The following is a 20,582-nucleotide window of genomic DNA, read 5'->3' as shown; positions in this document are numbered from 1 at the left end:
TGTGGCTGTCTGAGACTGTCATTTTGTCTCTCAATAAAATTTCAAATTTTGATTTATTGAATTTGGTCGATTTCATTTATAACACTGCTGAAGTGTGTAAATTGACCTGGAGGCAAAGCCTGTGTCCAAACCCTGCAGCGGGATGTGTTGTCAGAATGTACTCATTAATCCTTAGCGTGGAAGTAAAAAAGGAAGTGATTAATGAAATGAGCATGGCTGATCCAGGAGGAAGGCACAAATCTAAACACCAGTCTGAGTTTTGAAAACAAGGGTGTTACCAAGCAGGACAAAAGAAACTTATCCAATGTTGGAGTCCAGGGCATTCCTTCGGTTGCCCTGGAGGGTCAGAGACCTGGACAGGCGGGTCTGGGACCCCAGCCCAGAGCTCAGAGAGACACTGGATTTGATTTCAGTTCATGGGAAAGGCTTCTTGCACTGCAAGAGGGTTTACAGGCCACAACAACGTGAAAAATAGTAGTTTAGTATATCACAGGGTGAAATAACAGTGGGTTTGGGATTTTTGGCATTGAAGTGAATGGGGCAAGATGGAGAATTTGGGGCGTTGTCTCCTTCTTCTTCCTTCTTGTTCCCTCACTCCATTTCTGCAGTGACGTTGGCACGAAGTAGTTAGTGAGGATTGGGTCAGACTAAAGATGACCTTTTTAGTAATAGTGATAGGCATTGGCGAGAAATAGTAAATAAGAAATACGTAGTAATTAGTATAAAAGATAAGGACAGCCCAGAGACAGGAATAGTCACCAGATGTCCGAGCCGCGGCAAACATCTTTTGGACACAGAGAAAATTGTAAGATAAGAACTAATAAATGAAGCATGTAACCTTGAAGACTCCATCTTCTCCTGCATTTGGCACAGAGCTTTGCAGAGGGCCAGGACTCTAAAAGCACCTGAATGCCGGGGAATTTAAACACCTGAAAAGGAGCCCCCGACAATCCAACACTTATCCAACAAAAGAAACTTATCCAAATTGATGTGAATAAGCAGACACTTCTTTATTTTGGTGCTGGGAACACACTGGATTACTCCTCCAAACGTGTTCCACTTAGTAAACAAAATGCATCGATTTATGTACTTTTTCTGCCAAGTCATTGTTACATAAGTTGTTTTATGTACTATGTATAATATGCCTGCTCTTAAATTTAACCTTTACAATAATTGGTTTGGCTAATTACATAAATTCATTAATATTCCTACGTTAAAACAATCACTGATCATCTCTACTGAGCTCTACTGATTGGGATCCTTGACATTCAAATCAAGATGGGTAGGGTAGGGGTTTTCTGAGCAGAATAACTGGTGTGCATGACAGTCTCCATAGTTTCTTGGACAAAACATAATAAATCCAGTAACTTCTTAATGAAGTTTCTATGGTTGCATATTTTAAACACTGCACTCCTAACATTACTATACCTTATACTTTACCATTTTCTATTTGTAATCATAACTAACTCTTTTATATGATTAAATCTATTATTTTATCAGAATATTTATAACGACACTGTCCTTTTCTTTCCAGATGACCTGTGCATTTGTATGTTTGTGTGTACATACATACATTAACATACATAGATGAGCCTTTGTTCCAAGTGTATTGACATGCACAGAATCAGAAGGATGGTTTATGCAGAACTTGCATAAAGGTGAATGACCTCACAAGGAAGTAATTCAATGAAAAAATTCCTCAGTAGTTATGGACAGCATGTTTATGTAGACTAAAGCCATCAGAGGTTTTCACTTTCAGGGTAACCATGCCTGTCTGCAAATGTTGTCCCTATTCATACTTGATAAAAAGCTGGAATCTACTCTAAATGGACTATTTTAGCTCTAGTTTTTGTTGATCTCAGCAGGTGGCACTAATTTAATCTCTTGGATGTCAAAGATACATAATATTTGGAAATACCAGACAGCACAGAAAATACCTCAGGAAGGCAGGAAACCACTGCACACCATTGCTGGCAATTAATGTCAGCTTATGTTGGCTCTGCATGTTGGAATGGAAAAACTAGGGAAGCATCTAAAGGATATCTGCCAGAAATTTACATTTAATGAATGTGCAGTAAGTCTTACACAGCTGACATTTCACACTCTTCAATAAAAAGGGAAAAGCTGCTGGGTTGATCTATTTGTTTTCCTTTGCTCATCTGTTTTTCTGGCTGCTAAGACAACAGAGGTAGTGGAAATAAGATGATGTAGCTTCTCACTGAATCTGTACTGATACAAACTGTTATGTAAGAATCAACAGGCCAAAGTATTGGTAAGCCCTGGCATTGTATCTCGTTACAGCTGCATCATCAGGCAGCACATCAGTGTGCACCAGCAGCCAGGGACAAGTCATAAAGCACACACACAATGTCTGATTTTACACTGCTACTGGCAAAAGATAACTGGAGCTCTAGAACTGGCATCTATTTATTGTAGCTCTAAATACCAGCGAGCTGCTTGTGGATTCTGCTGTAGGCACGTGTCAAGTATCCGTCCTGCAGTGCCGACCTTTGGGAGTGGTTTGCTGAATTTCATCAAATAAATAGTGGACCAAGCTCGTCTGGTGTTTGTTGAAGAGGCTCACTGACAAGGACAGGCATGATGGCTGTTCTTTATTCAGCCAAAAAGAAAGGCTAGCTCCAGCACTGGCTTGCTTAGTCATGAAACTGCTATCCAAACCAGAAGGTATTTGTGAGGTTGAATGACACGAGCAACTAGTTCCACTGCCAGCTGAATGTCAGCACAGACGTGGGGGACTGCTCTGATTGCAGCTGGGCTTTGTGCAAAGAAGGAACAGAAACAGCGAGGAAAAACACACAGAAATAGAAGGAAAACATTGGTATAATCAGAGGAGTCCTTATAAATCTGCTGAAGAAAGGTTCAGAGAACTTTTAGGTTTAGGTAAAATTATGGTAAAAAGGCATCTTGGTCTACAGACAATCCTCAGTGTATAACTTGTCCATTTGATCAATCTTTTTTTTTTTTTTTTTTTTTTTTTTTAATATACAAATAGATGCCTGTACCTATGACCTATTTCTTCTCCTAAAAGAAATGTGCAATTTTATTCACATTGAGAAAAAAAAAAATAAAAACCAGAACAACAAACAACAAGCAAAAAGCCAGATTAACAAAAACCAAATCCCCCACAGTTACTACCAGACAATACATAAGTGTTTTGTGGATAAGTGAAGCTACACAAGGAGAAAGAGATAGATAAGACCCCATGGAGAACTTACAAAAAAACCCCACTCATGTTTACAGTAATTGCTCTTACATGAATGAATCAGAAATTGATAATCTCAGGTCCCTTGATCAAAGGTAGCTACAGTAACACACTGAGAAATCTTTGCTTAAGAGGGATTACTTCACTTTCTTTCCTCTGTACCAAAACCACATGGAAGGTATCTTTCAGCCTTTTCCTTACTTAAGGTAACCCACTGGAATTTGCTTTTCCATGGAGAACTATTTACTTTTGTGCCTCTAAGGGTTTGTTAAAACATTTGCCCTATGTAATCCTTCAGCATCTTGGCTGTGTCAAGAATATTGTTGGACAGGACCTGTGTGATCAAAAGCTGTAGCTTAAACTGTGATTGTCTAAGGTATTTTTTAAAGCAAAAATACTTGGTCGTGGTATTCTAAGGAGTCTTCAATCTGGCAATTTGAACAAGTAGATGAATTTGCTATAACATGGGCCTTAAAATTTACAACTCCTTCAGTGTTTTACTTCTAGTGTGTGCATGTGAGCTGAACCACTTGGTATTTATGTGCTTTAAACTGCTAGAACAGTCTGTCTACTTCAGACTTAGAGGTAGGAATAAAGTAGCTGCTATTGCTTAGTCTGATTTTCTGATAAGCTGCACAGATGTGCAGTTATTAAGTGCGATTCGCAGCACTGTGTGCAATAGAATAAGCTGAATTTCATTCTGTGTTTAGAAACTTTATCCTTTTCTATTCTCTCCATTTTGTTGGTCTTTTTTTCAGCACTAGGACATTTCTGTCTTCGTGACTTCATGTTTTGCTGTCACTGAACACAGCTGGCAAGGCCCTGCAATAAACTGCAAAATGTTTTGTGGTTCTGAAAAGGCAGAGACCTGTCGGCATTCTGGGGCAGAAAAAGTGACCCTGTTTGATGCTACACCATGCCATGACTCTGGTCTCTTCGCATCCCCAACATTATTGTATGTTATGCTCCTTGTGTGACCTCAGGGGACCCTGACACACAACCTGACCAACATCATGTCATGCACCAACCTCATGAAAGATGAGAGGTCTCATGTTGTGCCGTCATAAAGAGATTATGTGTCTCTGCATTCATCCTAATCATGTCAGTGGGTTCAGCAGCTTGTCTCCTTGCTGTTGAGAATGTGATAGAATGTTTCACTTTTACAAAGTGAAACAAGAGTGGGAATAAAAGGTCAGACCTTGTGTGAAAAATGCCAATCACTTGTTTTAAAATTTTGAAAGTTTAATAGTAAATAAAATGGTTATAAAAATAGAATTAGAGTAATAAAAAATTGAACAATTAGGGTTAGGACAATAGGAGACAATAAAAACAAAGTTCCAGACATCTGGGTGCCTTCCTGAGCAAAAAGTTCCAAAGAAGGACCCCATTAACAAACTCTTAAAAGCAATAGCCTTTTGAATATTCATACATTTCATACATCATGCATAAATTCCATTCAAACAAAGAATTCTCTCTGGTTAGTGTCACTTTTTCCCTTTAATCTCTATGGCGTCTTCAGGGCTGAGCGAGGCAGGAGAAGTTGGTCTCTTCTGATAAGGAAGTAGTAAATTATTTTTCTCTGAAAGATTTATGTTTTCCTGTGGTTGGTATATAAAAACCATACTATCACAATATTAATACAATATTACTAATCAATACAACATAATACATATAGTAAATATCTTGTGTAGAGCCATATAATATGCACTTTTCACACCTTGGAAAAGCTAGGAGGAGCAAATTGTCATGGTTCAAGGCACTGCTATTATGGACTGAAGGGTCTAACCTTTTCTTAGCTTTTGGTCAGCGCTTGTACTTAGGTGAGATGGAAAACAAATATTTTTGATCACCAATTTTAGGCTGCTTTAAGGTGAGCAGTGTTCTGGTACCATTTAAGGGATATTTTATTGTAACCCATAAAGTGATTGTAACTAGCTGGCCACAGATAAAGACCAACAGTTTTTTGAAGTATCAAAAGTGTCAAAATGGGTGCACCAAAAAAATAGTCAGTGTCTTACTCCTATGTAAAATATGTGTGACTACAAATTAGATCCAAGATCACCAAATGTGGTAGAATCTGGTATAAAATAGCAGATAGTTGACATATCACTACTTGGATGCAGAGCAGTGTGAGGGTCATCGATATTTTTGGGTTTTACTCAAAAGCATATCTTTAATAACAAAAAATTCCTGTCAGGTTACAGTGGTCCAATGTTAAACAGTATTAATTCGAGGATAGTAAATGCTTGCTTCTCCCCGTTATTAGTTAAAAGGAGACCAGCAGCAATTGGGGAACTTCAGCTGTTAACCAATAACAGTAGCATGTTTGACTGCCCTCACCCTGAAATTTCTTTTTGTAATGGTTAACTGCTCTGTTGTAACTCACGGCAGGGGGGTAATTTTTCCATCAAAGGAGGTAAGATAAAAGGGAAGAAAATTCTTTCCATCCCTCGTGTTAAAACCCATTTGAAAAGACAGTAATTGCTGTACACTACAAAAATTCAGGTAGGAAGGTCTAGTGCATTTTTAGACTTGAGACTATCGGCGAGGGAAAGAGGTTGTTAAAGGAATTATATTTGAACTGAAGGCACTTCTGTTTTACTTTCTCACTATTTTTCCGGCTTCTTGTCCCCAGGGTGTGCCAGAGTGCGGTGGAGGCGCTGCGCCGCCTCGGCGTTTCCCCGCTGCCGTCGCTTCCCCGCGCAGGGCAGCGCCGCCGCCGGCCCTTCCCTTGTCGGAACAGGCGGCGGTCGGGCAGGAAACACAGCAGGGATTTTCCTCTCTCCTTCGTTCGGATCCCGTTCCCTCTGCCCCGCGGCCCCCTCTCCCCGCCACTGCGCACGCCGCCCCCCGCCTTCCTTGTCGCGGCGGCTCTGGGCCGGGCAGGCTCCCGGCAGGCTCCCGCCCGGCTGCCCGGCGGGGAGGCCGAGCACGCGCGGGGAAAAGTTCCCCGAGGAAAGCAGTGGGGCTTCCCGTCGTGGCAGAGCCAGAGGATGAAGGCCCCCGAGGCCGCGGGTCCCCGCCAGTCCGTGCCCCTGCTGTGCTGTCACGCCGCCTTTTTCCGCCTGGCTTGGCGTTCCCGGCACCAAGTTTCCCCGGCGCCCGGAGCGGCGCGCTGGTTGCCGGGGAGGAGCCGCCGTGTACGGGCTGCAGGGCTGTGCCCGGCCCCGGGGAGCCGCGATCTCTCCCCGGGAGGTGTGCCCGGCGTGGGCGGTGTCAGGGCCTGGGGGTTCCCGGGCAGGAGCCTCTCCCGAACAAACAGGTGCGGGCGGCTCGGGCAGCGCAGGGCACACGGAGCCACCAGCATGACTAGTCCTGGAACAAAGGCGTCGTGGCTCTCGCAGCCGGCCGTGAAGAGCGTGCTGGTGTATCGCAACGGGGACCCTTTCTTCCCGGGGCGCCGCATTGTCATCCACGAGAAGAAAGTGTCCAACTTTGATGTGTTCCTGAAAGAGGTGACGGGAGGGGTGCAGGCGCCCTTTGGAGCTGTGCGAAACATCTATACCCCGCGGGGTGGGCATCGTGTCCGACAGCTGGATGAGCTTCAGAGCGGGGAGCAGTACGTGGCTGGTGGCAGGGAAGCCTTCAAGAAGCTCAAGTGAGTGGCTGAAATGCAAGATTTATACAGAAATGAATATCAGCATTTGGGCTTTGGCACTGTGGCAGTGCTTCAGACGACCCCTGACCCTGTCCCTTTTATTAGTCGTTGCGGAAAGAGAACTTTTTACAGGGCAAAAGGAAAAGAGTTTTCGAGGTGAGCCCCAGAAAGAATATTCATACCATGAGTCGCATAGTGACAACTCCTTGACATGACAGTAGAAAAGAAGGAATAGCCCTTTAACCCGAAGGACATGTAGGAATGACATGTTGTGATGTCTGTGCGTAGCTGGAGGGCCAGTGTCAGTATTTGTGCTCAGGAGTAATAGGGTGAAAGCAGTAAAAGTTGGAGTGTTGACAGTCTTGCCACGAAGTTGATGAGTCTGGGAATTCAATTCCCAATGCTTCCTTTCTTGTTTATTTTTTAAGGTTCTAAAGTATTTTACCCAGCTATTTGCATCTCCATCACTTCTGTTCAATTTGGGTATATATATATATATATATAGCCTTTTAATGTCCCTCCTGTTATTTAAAAGATGACCATTTACATTCCTTCTCCTAAGTGGAAACCAGGAATTAAGCTGTCAGTTTGTCTGTTTTCTACTGAATCATTTGGAGAATAATGTGAAGGAGGTCTGGGCTTTTAGGTGTGTTTCCAGAGTAGCTCTACATGTGGTCAGTTACTATTCTTAATTCTGTCAGTGAATTTCATGGTCTTAATTGACTATTATGTTGTTTGCTCTGTCTTTGTGGGCATTTTTCCTACGGTTGAATTTGTAGAAATAAATCTCAAAATTAACAATCCCATTCTGGAGATGTTTGAGAATTTATGTCATCAACTATCACCTCTACGGTGTTTTCCTCATCTTGGTTCTGTAGAGTTGAGGACACTATGTTTTTCAGGAGAGGTCATTATTGGCTCATTATGTTTCAGGATAAAACTCTCTGTATAATGAACAGGATCTCTATCATCACCCTTACCATTTCTGTCACTAGCTGCTTCTAAAGATTTATTGAAACTTCTTGCACTTTAGTAGGGAAAGCCAGAGAGAAAGATATATGACAGGCTAAATAAAAGTCCTTTTCCAACAGTACTTACTCCTTTCTGTGTCTAATGAAGTGCTCAGCTCTAAGATATATCTACCATTTCTTTTTGATATTAAATTCTGTGATTCTGTAGATGGCTTAAAGTTGTTAGTTATCAGCGCATCATGTTACACCTCCCTAAATGTGTTTTGTGTTTGATATTAGCACATACTGTTTAGAGAATTGGGCACTCCGGATTTATATTGTGTGGGGAAAAGCATTTCTTTTTGCCAGTTCACACTTTATGGTCAGAGTTTTATGGTGTGACTTTTTCAGACTTTTATGGTTGAAACCTGCAACAAGGTACCTAGTCATTTAAGGCCAACAAAGAAAATACTTTAAGAAAAGCTAACCTAAGGGACTGGGTAAAAACAGGCTGTTTTATATATCCCTTGACAGTATGTCCTAGTCCTGTGTGTTATAGAGGATAAATGGGATGACTTGAGGTCCCTTCGATTTCTGCATTCAGAATTGGAGTTGTTCACTTATTAGTATTTGTTTACATAGTCCTGGAAAGGTTGGCAGTGCTTTTATGGGCATTAAAGAGAAGCTGAAGGGCTTAATGTTGAGCTTATTCTTAATTGGGTTGTCGACAGAATGGTAATTAGCGAGACATCTTAGGCAGAAAAGTCAAAGGAGAGGAAGGGTTAGTTGGAAGGAACAGTTTTGTGGAAGGAAGTGAAGGAATTAAAGAAAAGTGTGCATGTTTCTGTAATGTGTCACAGGTAAACTGTTACAGTGTGACAAACCAATGCATCTGCCTTAAAGGATGTGAATCTGGTCTGATGGCCGCAAGAAGTTTAATTTTCTTTGTGGTTTTGATTTTTTAAAATTTATTTATTATTTTCCCCTAGTTATTCTTATTGGACATTGCAATATTCATTGCTATGATAGACTGTGCAGGGCTGAACTTTGAAACGGAGGCTTGTGGCACTGATGTGTGGGAGCTGTGGGAGTGTAATGGAGAAAGTATCCAAGGAGTAGCAGAAGTTGAAAGTGTCATTGTTCAGCTTCAAGCAGTGCGTTTGTTTCTTAGATGCCTTCCATTGAGAAGTGAGTATCTTTTTCATTCCTGTTCATGGTGAATTCAAGACTAAACTGCACTCACCTTTAGCACATGAGCCAAACCCTGACTCTTAACATTTTGAGATTGATAGTTCTGAGGGCATATATTCTAGATAAACTGCTGAATAATTTTTAAAATAAAATAAACAATCGGCATTTAGAAATTCTGATTTTAGGGGAAAAAAAAAAAAAAAAAAAAAAAACCAAAAAAAAACCAAACCACAACACCTAAGCAGAAATTTTCTTTAATGGAGGAATTTTTCTAATTTTAATGTCGGTAATTTTTCTAACATATAAGTTTTCTGGCTTGTTTTGTCATTTAGAGGTGTTCTAACACCCCCTATTTTGGTGTATATGTGGTAAGGTGTGTTGGTATATTGTAGCTGTTGCAGTGGTGAGTGAGAATGCACATGTAGGCTGCACCTCTGGGGAGTTCTTTCCCAGCTCTCAGCTTCCTTCTCAGCTGTATCTTTCTAAACAATGGTGTAATTTCATCACTAGCTTGGCTAGCCATGGGTTGGAACCATTTCTGCTTTCTTAGTGAGTGAGAATAGTTTAGTGTCATCCTAAAAAAGAACCCAAAAAACCAAAACCAACCCCCCCCCCAAAAAAAAAAAAACAACCCCCCCAACCACTAAACCAAAACAACAACAAAAAAAGCATTTGCTCCCATTTAGAACTTTTCAGATTTGCACTCCTTGAAATTTGATGACTGAATGCCCAGACTTCTGCAGTGAATTTAAGCCTTTGACTATGTATTTGCTTTTCTTTGTCACTCTTCTTAGTTCTTGGGGAAGTAATTCACAGGTGCTTGGAAGACAAGAACTACAGTCAGCAGGTGTTGTTACAGGCTGTTGGAACCATTTTGGCTGAGGCACTTATTTATTTTCAGTCTTTCGGGCTGTAAGACTTCTTGGGTTTGGTCTAAAGGGAACTCCTTCCTTTTCATACCGAGAGCTTGGAAAAGTTGTTCTTATTTATTTTTAAAGATGAGGCCTTTAAAAATGTTACCCTATGTTGCTACACTTACCTTTTTCAAAACATTGGCATGCACTTTCAAGCATGGCCCGGCAGCTTTGCTGTGTCTGACTGTCCCCTCACAAGCCCTTGAAAGCCTTGAAATCACTTCGACCATTCTGTGGTACCTTGATAACCTTGATAAATGATTGACATTCTTTCAAAGAATGATACTTTTTCTTTCTCTCTCTCTCTTTTTTTTTTTTTTTTCTTCCCCCCCCCCCCACTTTGATGCTTTTGCACCTTCATTCAAGTCCCATGAATTCTTAACTTTGGCCAAGTAGGAAAGTTTCTTCTGGCAAATGAAACTGATCCCAGTTATTAACTGCAGAGTGTGACATTACTGAAGTGCTGCAGATATGTTGAGATCTGAGGTTGTTGGTGAACCTGCAATGATGCTTGGCTTTAAGTATACCTGACTTCTCAAATAAGGTCTTCTGGTCTGAAACACCTGGTAAAGCACCTTCCCACTGGAAGTGAGATCAGGGAACATTACAAAGATAACCTTATATTGTCCAAATAGATGGACAATATTTTGTTTGCTTGTCCAGTTAAAGTTTGTATTTTATCCTTAAAATAATTATGAAGCTACTACTGGTTCATCCAGCCCCAAGTAAGGAGCATTCAGATGTGTCTGCATTCCGTTGAAACCCAAGTCGTGTAGATCCTTTTTAACTTTAGCTGATGCCTTGAGTTAAACTCAGGTGTGCAGGAAAGCTTTAAATCTATCAGAGATTCACTGTGACAAACTCATAGGCAAGATGATGTCTTTGAAAACTCTGGTAAGGTGATACTGTGCTGAGAGTTATTGATCCATCTCACAGCTTTATATGAGGTTCTTTCTGACAAGGGGTTTATTGATAGTCTCTTCTAATCACCAGTGATTTGAAGGGAGGAGGTTGGTTCTCCCCTGTCTTTTTTTTTAGCCCAGAGGGCTAGCCTGAAGATTTATATTGAGTTAATTAATATTAATTAACATGATATATTAATTACTTATTTTTATGTTATTTTGAAGCATAACACATTTTAAAACCTTCATGTATGAAAAAAGTATAGAATATTTGTGTTGTGTAAGTTAGATGTTCCTATAAATAATCAAACCTGTTTTCTTTCCACAGCTATTTGGACATTGGAGAAACAAAGAAAAAACCTGCTGAAGTCAATAATGAGGTAGGATGGCTAAAGTATTGAAGAAGTAAGCCTGCAGTTTATGTTAGTGACATGCCTGCATTCATGCCTGATTTTTTAAAATATACATTTACTTTGTTTAATTTTATAATAATAGAGTTGTCTACCACTTTTCACATGTTTCTTCAGTGATTGTTACTCTGGTTGCTCTGAGCATGGTACGTTGACTATCTTCTGCTCAGCTTTCTAAATTGTCACATCTAGTTAAAAAATCAGTAAGAAAAAAGATCTCCTGTTGTCTTCATTGAATCTGGTTGTAAACCTAAGGGAGATTTGTACTTGCAGAAAAAAAATATGGTAGGAATGAGAATTTTGGAAGTTTTGGACCAGCAAATTTTCTTCAAAACTTTATATTTCCTCTGAAGAAGGGACATTTTTGTTTGAAAAATGCCAGTGTAAACTTCTAAGTAGTTCCAGTCCATATTTGCCAAGCTCAGTTGTTTCTCTTCAACAGTGCTGACACTGTAAATCGGAGGAGATAACTGTAAGCTTCAAAAAGCATCATATGTGGATTTGCGTGAGATGCACAGCTCTGCATTATTTTTACTGTTTTGTTGTGTATGGAGGTAGCAGTGACTCCCAAGAAGCATTGGAATGACAACTGCCTCACAAGAAGCATCAGCTCGCTTGTTTTTTGATTTCTTTTGCCTTGTGCCCTCAGGCCACATTTTCAACAATTCAATGGTTTTATAAGCAGGTGTCATCAGACAGTAGGACACCTTGTAGTAGAAGATCCTTAAAATTGCTCTAATAACCTTTACTGTGATACTCAGATATTCTTACTCAGAGGCTATGAAATACAACAATTTTATAATTGAGCATAACTTGTCACCCGTATTTTTTGAATGGGCTCACTGAACAGAAAGATCAAATCCAAGCTGAAGATTTGATATGCTGCTACATTTACCCTGTAAATTTATTCTTAGTTGGATAGTTATCAGTACAGCTAAAGCCTTCCCTTTTAAAGGCTGGTTTTAAGGCTGATTATTTTGCTGCAAATCCTTAGAAGTTTTTTGATATAACAGAAAGCCTGTGCAGTTGGAGAAGTAGTTGTAGAAGTTGTGAGGTTTTTTACTTACAGTGGCATGTTTGATAAAAGAAGCTTTCATTATTTTGTCTGGAATCAGTGTTCACTGCATATTATCTTAACACTTTCAGCCATGTCTCAGGGCTTTGAAGTAACCCAGTAAAAACCCTCCATTACCTCAGGTTTCTTCTTCATATTTGACTTATGTTTGCAATCTCCACTGTCTCCCTGTGGAGAGCTTAAATCCCTGTGCTGAATTTAACTTTAACATGATTGATTTATCTGGGGAGAGAAGTCATAAAAATGAGATGAAACCTATTGATAGTCTACAGATTTTTATCTGGGCTTATGAAAAATACAATTGTCTTCATGCCCTAATAATTTAATCCTGGGAGTGAACTTTCAGGGGACTAGTAACAGAAGTTTTAATGCCTAAACTAGTTTTTGTTAAAATGATATGAGGCAGCAAGTCCTGGTTTTACTTTTTTTTTCAGATGTTCACTTAGAAATCAAAACCCTAGATTTGTTGTAGGATCAAGAGAGGCAGCAGTATTCCTGTCATGCTTAAGTACAAGGGTATCAATTCTGATTGTATCAAGCACATGTAATTTGGCATTTTCTCCACTAAAACAATTAAAAATATCTATTTCTGATTCTGGTTAGTGTTCAGGGAGTCAAAACAAAGAAAACTTTATGCAGCAGCTGTTCACTGTGTATTTGTATGCATCTGTATGTTTTCTTTTGTGTTAGTTAATCTGCTAAATGCCTGACATCTGCTTTTGGGAGCACTTTAATGTTGTTCTTTCAAGTGAACATCTCAATTACTTTAAATTTGCAAATAACTAGAAAATCTGTGTCAAACTAGAACTAAGCAAGAAAAAATTGATGTTCAAGATATGGTGTAAATCCTTTGGCAGAGCCAACATGCTGTAATAATACATCTCAAAATTTTAACAGTTGTGTTACTGGTAGGCAAAATAGTAAAAAGATTTCATCCTGACCCAAGCTAAAGCTTTGCTATAAACTCTTTCTCAGGTACGTTTCCATCCATCACTTCTTTTGGCAACTGAGCTGCTTGTTTTGCAAGAGAGATCCCTTTTGTACCAAAGCTGTTGTGCAAGTCCAAATACATGTTAAATGATGTGCTTGAGGAATCTAACAATTAATCTCTTGAGAAAATACGGACCAACAGAGTTACTAGTTGTTTATTGTAAGCTTATTTGTTTTTAAAAGGCACTGGATGTTATTTTCCAATTATAATGTGGGAAGTATGGACAGTTATATTTCTCTAGTCACTGTCTGATCTAGATGGTCTCTCCCTCTGCACTCAGAAAGATGATTTTTACTTGCCATTTGGCTTGGCAAGCTGAAGAAGAGTCAACTGAGCTTTTGTATTTGCAAATCCCGTCAGCAGCTATTTATTTTAAACTCTCTTTGCTTCATAAAAATATGTTCAGCTGAAACGGCCTTTATTCTTTGACTTCTTATGACCAGCTACTCTTTGAACACACTAGTAAATTCACTTTGCTGTGTGATATTGTAACAGCAAAGAATTACAGGTACCCAAGAAAAGCAGAAGTATTTTGATATTGAAGAATCAGTCTCTTGCAACTGAAAAAAAAAAAGGAAGGTTATATATATTGTCTGGATGGAACAGCATCTGTTATCAGAAGGCCACAGTAGGCCTGCAGTAGGCTACTCTACTGTTTATACATTTGCCCTTGGTTGACCTTCTTAGGTAATAAGAACTTTGAGTTTTTTGGTCTGCCCTTGACTTTTTCTCCTGGGCTTCTAGGACAAGGTGATTGTGTGGGCAGTTCTGACACAACTATGTCACATTTTCTCGGTGATAAATCACTTTTTCACTGTTTTAAATAAACTTACTGTTCCATAACTCTTTTTTGATTGCAACTCCTTGTTTTATCATTTGGTTTAGGTGTGCTCACATTTGTAGGAGCATTTGTTGAATGGAATAATAAATATTTTTATGAGTTATTCTTCAGAGGATTAGTAAAGATTTCTCAAACCCTTCCTACATGTATGAACCTGCACAATTGTATCTGCATACACCTTCAGAACACCTCTCCCTAGTGAAAACACTTACTGATCACAAGATTTGAGTGAATGTCTGAACACTTATAAAATTTAAAACTTCTTTTTCTGATCCAGTGCCTATCAGTTCTCACATTGGTCACATTCTGGATGACACAGACATGGGCTAGGACATGGAGTAAAGCACTTTTGCTTGCTAGGGAGCTTCACGGAATGTGTTTGTGCCTGTGATTAAGTGGGACTGCAGAGTCTTCCACCAGTGGTCTCCAGGTACAACCCATCACTTAGCAGGTGCTGGGGGGTTATTGTGGACCAGACATAGTTGATTGACAAATCTCAGTGTAGGTCAGTTGGCCACTGTGTTCTTGGTGAGGTCCTGGGACAGGAAAGGTTCCCTGTTGTCCAGTGCTGATGGAAGAGGTGAGCACCATGACAGGAAGGTGTGAGAATACAATGTTTGAGATGTGGTAGATATGAACTTAGCACTAAAATTTTCCCCAAAAGCATCTAAGATGATGATGATATAAAAGTATTTTGAAGACTTGCAAATCCTGCATTTCTCTCTGTTTCTCCATATTTCAAAATTAAATTATTATAGTATCATTTATGGCAGTTCTTTTTCTTCATCCTTTGCTGCTTGACAAAGTCATCAGTCACCTCTCAGCAATAGTATGACTGGACTTATCTGTAAAAATTGCATTTTGGAAGTTTTTGATGTTGTCTTGATTTCACAAAATATTTTGGTATATTAATGCTGGATATACCTTGTATCTAACTTAACATGAGTAATTATTTTTCAAGTACCTTCTCATGAAAAATCACAGTAGTTATAATTATTTTTTATTTCAAAACTGCTATTTATCATGTTTGACAACATACATGCTTAATCATAGGAAAAATCTTGTCATTTTTCAATTCTGAGGCTCTTGATTCACTTTAACATCTAACTGTCAGTTAGAAATAGTTCATGGATATTTTCTCTGTACAGAAGATAGTTTTGTAAAAGGGACTGGATAGATACTGATAGAAATTATCCCAGGCTGTGCAAATTACAGTCTTTTGATGTCAAAACAATGTAACTACATAACATACTCTTTCCAGCTTCTTTCCTAAGGATTAAAAAACCTCAAACATTATTTGTGCTTCCCAAAATTGCTAAACACAAAATACTGTATGGCTGGTAACAAGTTGTATATAAAGGTCCACTTCATATTCCAGTGCTAGAATGCAAAACTAAACCCTCTTGCTACTCCATATCTGACCCATTTGATTTCTTCTGCTGCTGGTGTCACAGACTGGGCGAGAATTTCCTCATTTTCTCATGCTAAATTAATTAGTAATTCTGCTGTAAGTGTATTTTAAGGAATAAGACTGTTAAAATGTAAAGTTTTAAAAAAATGTAATCTCCTGAGCAACATCTTTAATAGTTAAATGTGATATGCCACTGTTTGGTATTTAGTATCCTGGTAACATAATTAGCACAACAAGACATACAAAACAAATACTCTTCCTGAGTGTTCACAGCCTAATACCAGGAGGAATCAGAGAAGAACTGCCCAGTCATCATAAGATAAGCTGTGCCCTTTTTTACCTTATTCAAACTATGGATGCATAAAATTTCTCTTTGTATACTTCTTTATTACCTGAACTCTGCAGTTTCAAGTATTTTGATAAGCAGCTTGCTTACAAATGGATTTAATGAATTTTTGAGCAGCAGAAAGATTTTGCTACTCATGCTACTGGAGAATTCCATGGTCTTTATTGAGTTTGATCTGAAACTTGAAAGTTGTTCTCTTCCTTGATTAACACCTGCCTTGTTCAGCAGGGTAACTGGTCTTTCTGGCCTGTGAGGAGGCCGGGAGCGAGTGAAGCAGTGCCAGTATTAAAGCTTTTAATGAGGCATGTGTTAGTCTCGTTAATGATTTCTTGCTGTATATTAAATTGACTTACTTAAAACATTAACAATTTTGCCTTTGATTAAAAATGGTGAACGGAAAAAAAAAAAAAAAAAAAAAAGTTGTTGTTGTTGATCTTTTGTCTGTTCCTAGCCTCAGGTCCTTCTGATGAGCTGTAAAGGCCAGAGACTTCCTTTTGGTTTAATTAGTCTAAGGAATTTGGGGAAAATACAAAAAATTTGAGAGGCATAACCAGTCAGAATCAGAATGGTCACTATCATGTCAGTGTCAGAAATTATTATCAGGATCTCCTTTGCTTGAATAAACTCTGTGTTATGGATGCCATCATTGTGTGTGTTGTAAGCAGTGTGGGTACAGCATCATGCAATTCAGAGAAGGAACGGGATCTATTCTTGGGATCCAGAGGGAACATAGATGTGATCTATTTTGGAGCATTGCACAGGCTAAGTGTCTGGGCATGTAAGCCCATGCCAAGTCTGACTTAACCCAGCTGAAGATTCAGCCACTAGTACAATGTCCTAAAATTGTGGCAGATCCAGACTGAAAAATTTTTCTTTCCAGGGTGTAATTACCTAAGGTGAGATTTACTCATTAATGTACCATTTCACTTACCGTGGCTGAAGAGGAGGGTGATTTACCTTGCAGGTGAACAGGTTGGCTTTAAACTCTCTGGGAATTTTGTAGGCGCTTTGCAGTCTAGAAGGCTCCCTTAGTTACTACACAACTGTCTGCTGTGGAATAGCTCATTTCCAGCTCATCCATGTTTTATGTGGGCTGAGAAGTTTGTGTGCAGCTGTGGTCTTGTGGCCTGTTGCTCAGTTAATAGCAGTTTGCGGGTTGCTTTGTATCCATATCAGTAGACAACCTCATAGTCTCTGGCTCAAGGCTGTTTTGTACTATCCAGAGTACCATCTCTGCAGTGCAAAGTAGCCAGGGAAATGTGGATTGTCTGGGTTAGTTACTGCATACGATAACTGAAATGGTTTTGTACTAGGCAAATGCCTCAGTGAGTTTAACTGCAACTTTAGTCAGTGTGTAAAAAATGTCCATTAAAAAAAAAAAAAAGTCATGTTTCTATGAAATAGATAATTTTTTTTGTGCAGTAATAGCTTTAGAAAACTTATTGTTCTAGTCTGGGTTTGATCACTGAACCCTGAACATTCCTTTCTTTCACATCACAGGGTGGTGATGGTGTGTATCAATGGGGTTTTGGTTCTTTTGACCCCGGTTCTACCCCAGGGAATTGTAAATATTTGTTCTCAATTTCCCTGGATACATTGATTAATAAACCATCAGAGGCCATTGTAACAAACTGGCAGGGCCATGGCTCATTGCATGAGCTGATAAATTTGGAATGTGACATTGTGTTGAAATATTTAAAGGTTCAAAACGTTAGTTATAAAGTGACGTGAGTATTGAGTGAGATGTTCATAGCACACAGGACTATACTGGTAGCAACAAGAAAGGCCAGCTCTTAAACCTGTACAGACACAAGCAGCATAGAGCATCTGGTTCAGACACATTATATTTTTCGACTCTTGCTTTGTTACTGTCCAGTGTGGCTTTGTATATGTTATCCTGTAAATCATGCAGCTGTTTAATTGCCCCCTTTGATGAGAGGACACTTCTGGTAAGGAAAGGAAATAAGTTAGTGATACCATTTCTTAGCTATGGGTAACTGGTGTACATATTCAGGGCAGCACCGTGAAAGTGCTACCAGACCTCTGTATTTAGCATATGTCTAATTACTTAATGAACACTGAAAGGAAAAGAAAAGCTAAGAATGGCACATTTCTATTTGAACCTATTCTCAAGTGCATAAAAATCACCTTTTTAGAAACTGAATATGTAGACTGGCATTTTCAGAGGCCAGTTAAAATACTAATTCATGAACTGTATACTTTTCTTATATACAAGGATTGACTCTGGGAAGTGTCATGTGCCGCTTGCAAGTCCCAAGTAGCCAAGAGGAGGTTGAGTAGTTTTCCGAGTCTGTCCCACCTTCCAGTCTATATTTTTATAGTAAGTGTTGAGGAATATAGTGCAGCATTCATAGAAGCAAAAACTCTGTGCATGGGGATCAGCAAATAGGTTCACACCAAGCAAAACAAACTTCATTTTGATACATCTCCATGTTAGAGATTATGTTTATTACCTTTTACTGGTTAGCATGTGTCTGAAGAAAGAAGTAGAAGCCATTATTTTTTATCTGTGTACTTCAAACCAATGTGTGCCTTGCTCAGAGTCGTTATATGAATAGCCATTTTCAATGATGATTTCCATTTAATGCCATATGTGTGACATTCTTTTTGCAATGTAACTCTTCTTGGAGTTAGAAAGATTGCATAAGCAAGCCCATCCATAGTGTTCTAAAAAAGAGTGGCATGCTTTTAGTTATTTCATGAGTTTGACTCTGCATCTTTTGTCAATGTGTATAAAAATTCCCATTAAAAAAAAAAAAAAGACATGTTTCTATGAAACAGATATTTCCTGTGCTGTAATAGCTTTAGAAAACTTACTGTTCTAATTTGTTTTTATGTAGTCAGCTGAACATAATTTTAACAGCATTTTTTAAATTAAAATTGTGTTAGTGTATATATTTATGCATACACACGCATTATATTGAAGTGTACATGTGGATGTGCACAGACTAATTCAAAATTTTTTTTTTCACAAAAATATGACAGTATGCCTGAGGTAATGATTTGGCTGCTGATCATTTAGCTTTGCTTTTGGGCTTTTTTTTTCAACAATCAACACTGGAAGATATAAGTACCTAAAGTACGTTGAACAATGTGTTGTATGTGTTTTTCAAGTGTTTGTGTTTGTTAAATTTTGTATGTATTTAGAATATAGCTATGTTTAGCACATCTTATAAGTGAAAAATATATAGGATGCTGTTTAGAACAAACAGCTGTGAGGACATGGATTTTATCATCTTTCTTCAATTCGATGCTGATGTGCTGTGTGCTTGTATTTACAAAGGACTGTTAGGAGACACTCAGAGCTAATCACAAGTTCAACCCCAGTGTATTATGACTGAAGATGAAAGCTGGACTCCAAGAAACTTGGTAAAATATGTTCTGAGATTCAAGTGTTTTTAGAATCCTCAAACACCACAGAATGATTCCCGTTCCCAGAACCTAGCCTGTGCTGAATTTAGCTGTTTTGTTTTTCCCAGACTTTGCAAAGTGCTTTGCAAAGTATTTTCACAGATGATAACTGCTCTCTGAAGTAAGCTGTAAGAGGCTCTGTATGATTTTTTTTTTTTTTTTTTTTTTTTTTAAGAATAGAAAAATAAAATTATGATTTTTTGAGTGTCTGTGATCCCATGGTGTATTTCCAACTGTGTGTAGCTCTTCTTGCCTTGCAAATTCTCATTGGACTGATTGATTCCAGCTTGCATAAAGTTTTCTCTGAGTTTCTCCTTCCTTCCCTGGACACTTTATATTGCTACTGTGTGTTGTCGTGTAATACTTTGGATAAGTATCTCTTCACAAATTATTAATTGTTGGCAACATTTGTCAGTAGGAAATGGAAGGTGTCCCTACATGGGTCTTTTCAAACAAACTGAAAATGTACAAAATTTAAAGATAAAATCATAATGGGATCAGACCACTGATTAATGTAAATCTGTTTGCAGTTGCTGACGTAAATAGGAAAGTGCTGATTTACATCATCAGAGAATGTGGCTGGTGAAATGAAAAGAAAATAAAGGGGTTAGGGGGCTATGAATGCTGGTCTCAATGTAAGCAAAACTTTCACCCAAGACCACTTTGTTGTTAATATGTAACTCTGCAGTGCCAGAGGGGTCAGGCTGTTCCAGACTGGGAGACTGTGGTGCCTCCTACAAACATAATAGGTGCAGAACTATGTATTCTTTAATTAAACCCTGCACCAGGTCTTCTGCTGGGATGGTTTAGTAGAACTCCATATGCTTCAAAGGAACTAAATTGATTTACTGTGGCTGAGCACTTGATCTTTTATTAATGTGTAATTCTGTATTTTCAGGTTAGGTACCTTGCTTTTCATGACCACAAATAACATAACATTGATCAGACAGAAGTTATTCTAAACTCTACAAACAGAACAGTCAGATTAATGAGAAGAAAGGCATATAGTATGTAAGTGTTAGGTTTTTTTCTTACTTTTTTTTTTTTTTTTAATCACAGTAAAGTGTGATCTTTATAAAACGTGCCTTCAGAGCATGCTTCCTTGCACTGATTTTTATAGTTTCACTTTATCAAATGTATTATTGCACTTACATGTTCTCTTCATTTTGTTTTAATACAAAAGGTACATTGATTTAAACAGGCTTAGACAAACAATACAAGTTTATATTTTGTTCCAGTTTAGGCCATGTTTAGGTAGATCAGACAAATATTTAGTCTTGACCCAAGCTGGTCCCATG

The 20,582-nt window shown here is 38.7% G+C and overlaps 1 protein-coding gene across 3 annotated transcripts in view; it reads left to right on the top strand.

The window, feature by feature from the left end:
• Positions 1 to 20,582, top strand: part of DCDC2 (doublecortin domain containing 2) — a 77,923-nt gene that overhangs the window by 1,412 nt on the left and 55,929 nt on the right. For 2 of the 3 annotated variants that reach the window (XM_040058227.1, XM_040058236.1), the window contains one exon: positions 11,107 to 11,158. In XM_040058227.1, the coding sequence (XP_039914161.1) occupies positions 11,107 to 11,158 (52 nt within the window). Of the gene's footprint in view, positions 1 to 6,528; positions 6,822 to 11,106; positions 11,159 to 20,582 lie in introns of those variants that run through there. The other variant, XM_040058219.1, reaches the window with a different exon arrangement.

This window comes from Hirundo rustica, chromosome 1, assembly GCF_015227805.2.
Source record: "Hirundo rustica isolate bHirRus1 chromosome 1, bHirRus1.pri.v3, whole genome shotgun sequence".
Lineage (NCBI taxonomy): Eukaryota > Metazoa > Chordata > Aves > Passeriformes > Hirundinidae > Hirundo > Hirundo rustica.
Note: the sequence above shows the minus strand (reverse complement) of the source record. Positions and strands in the feature narration are given on the sequence as shown.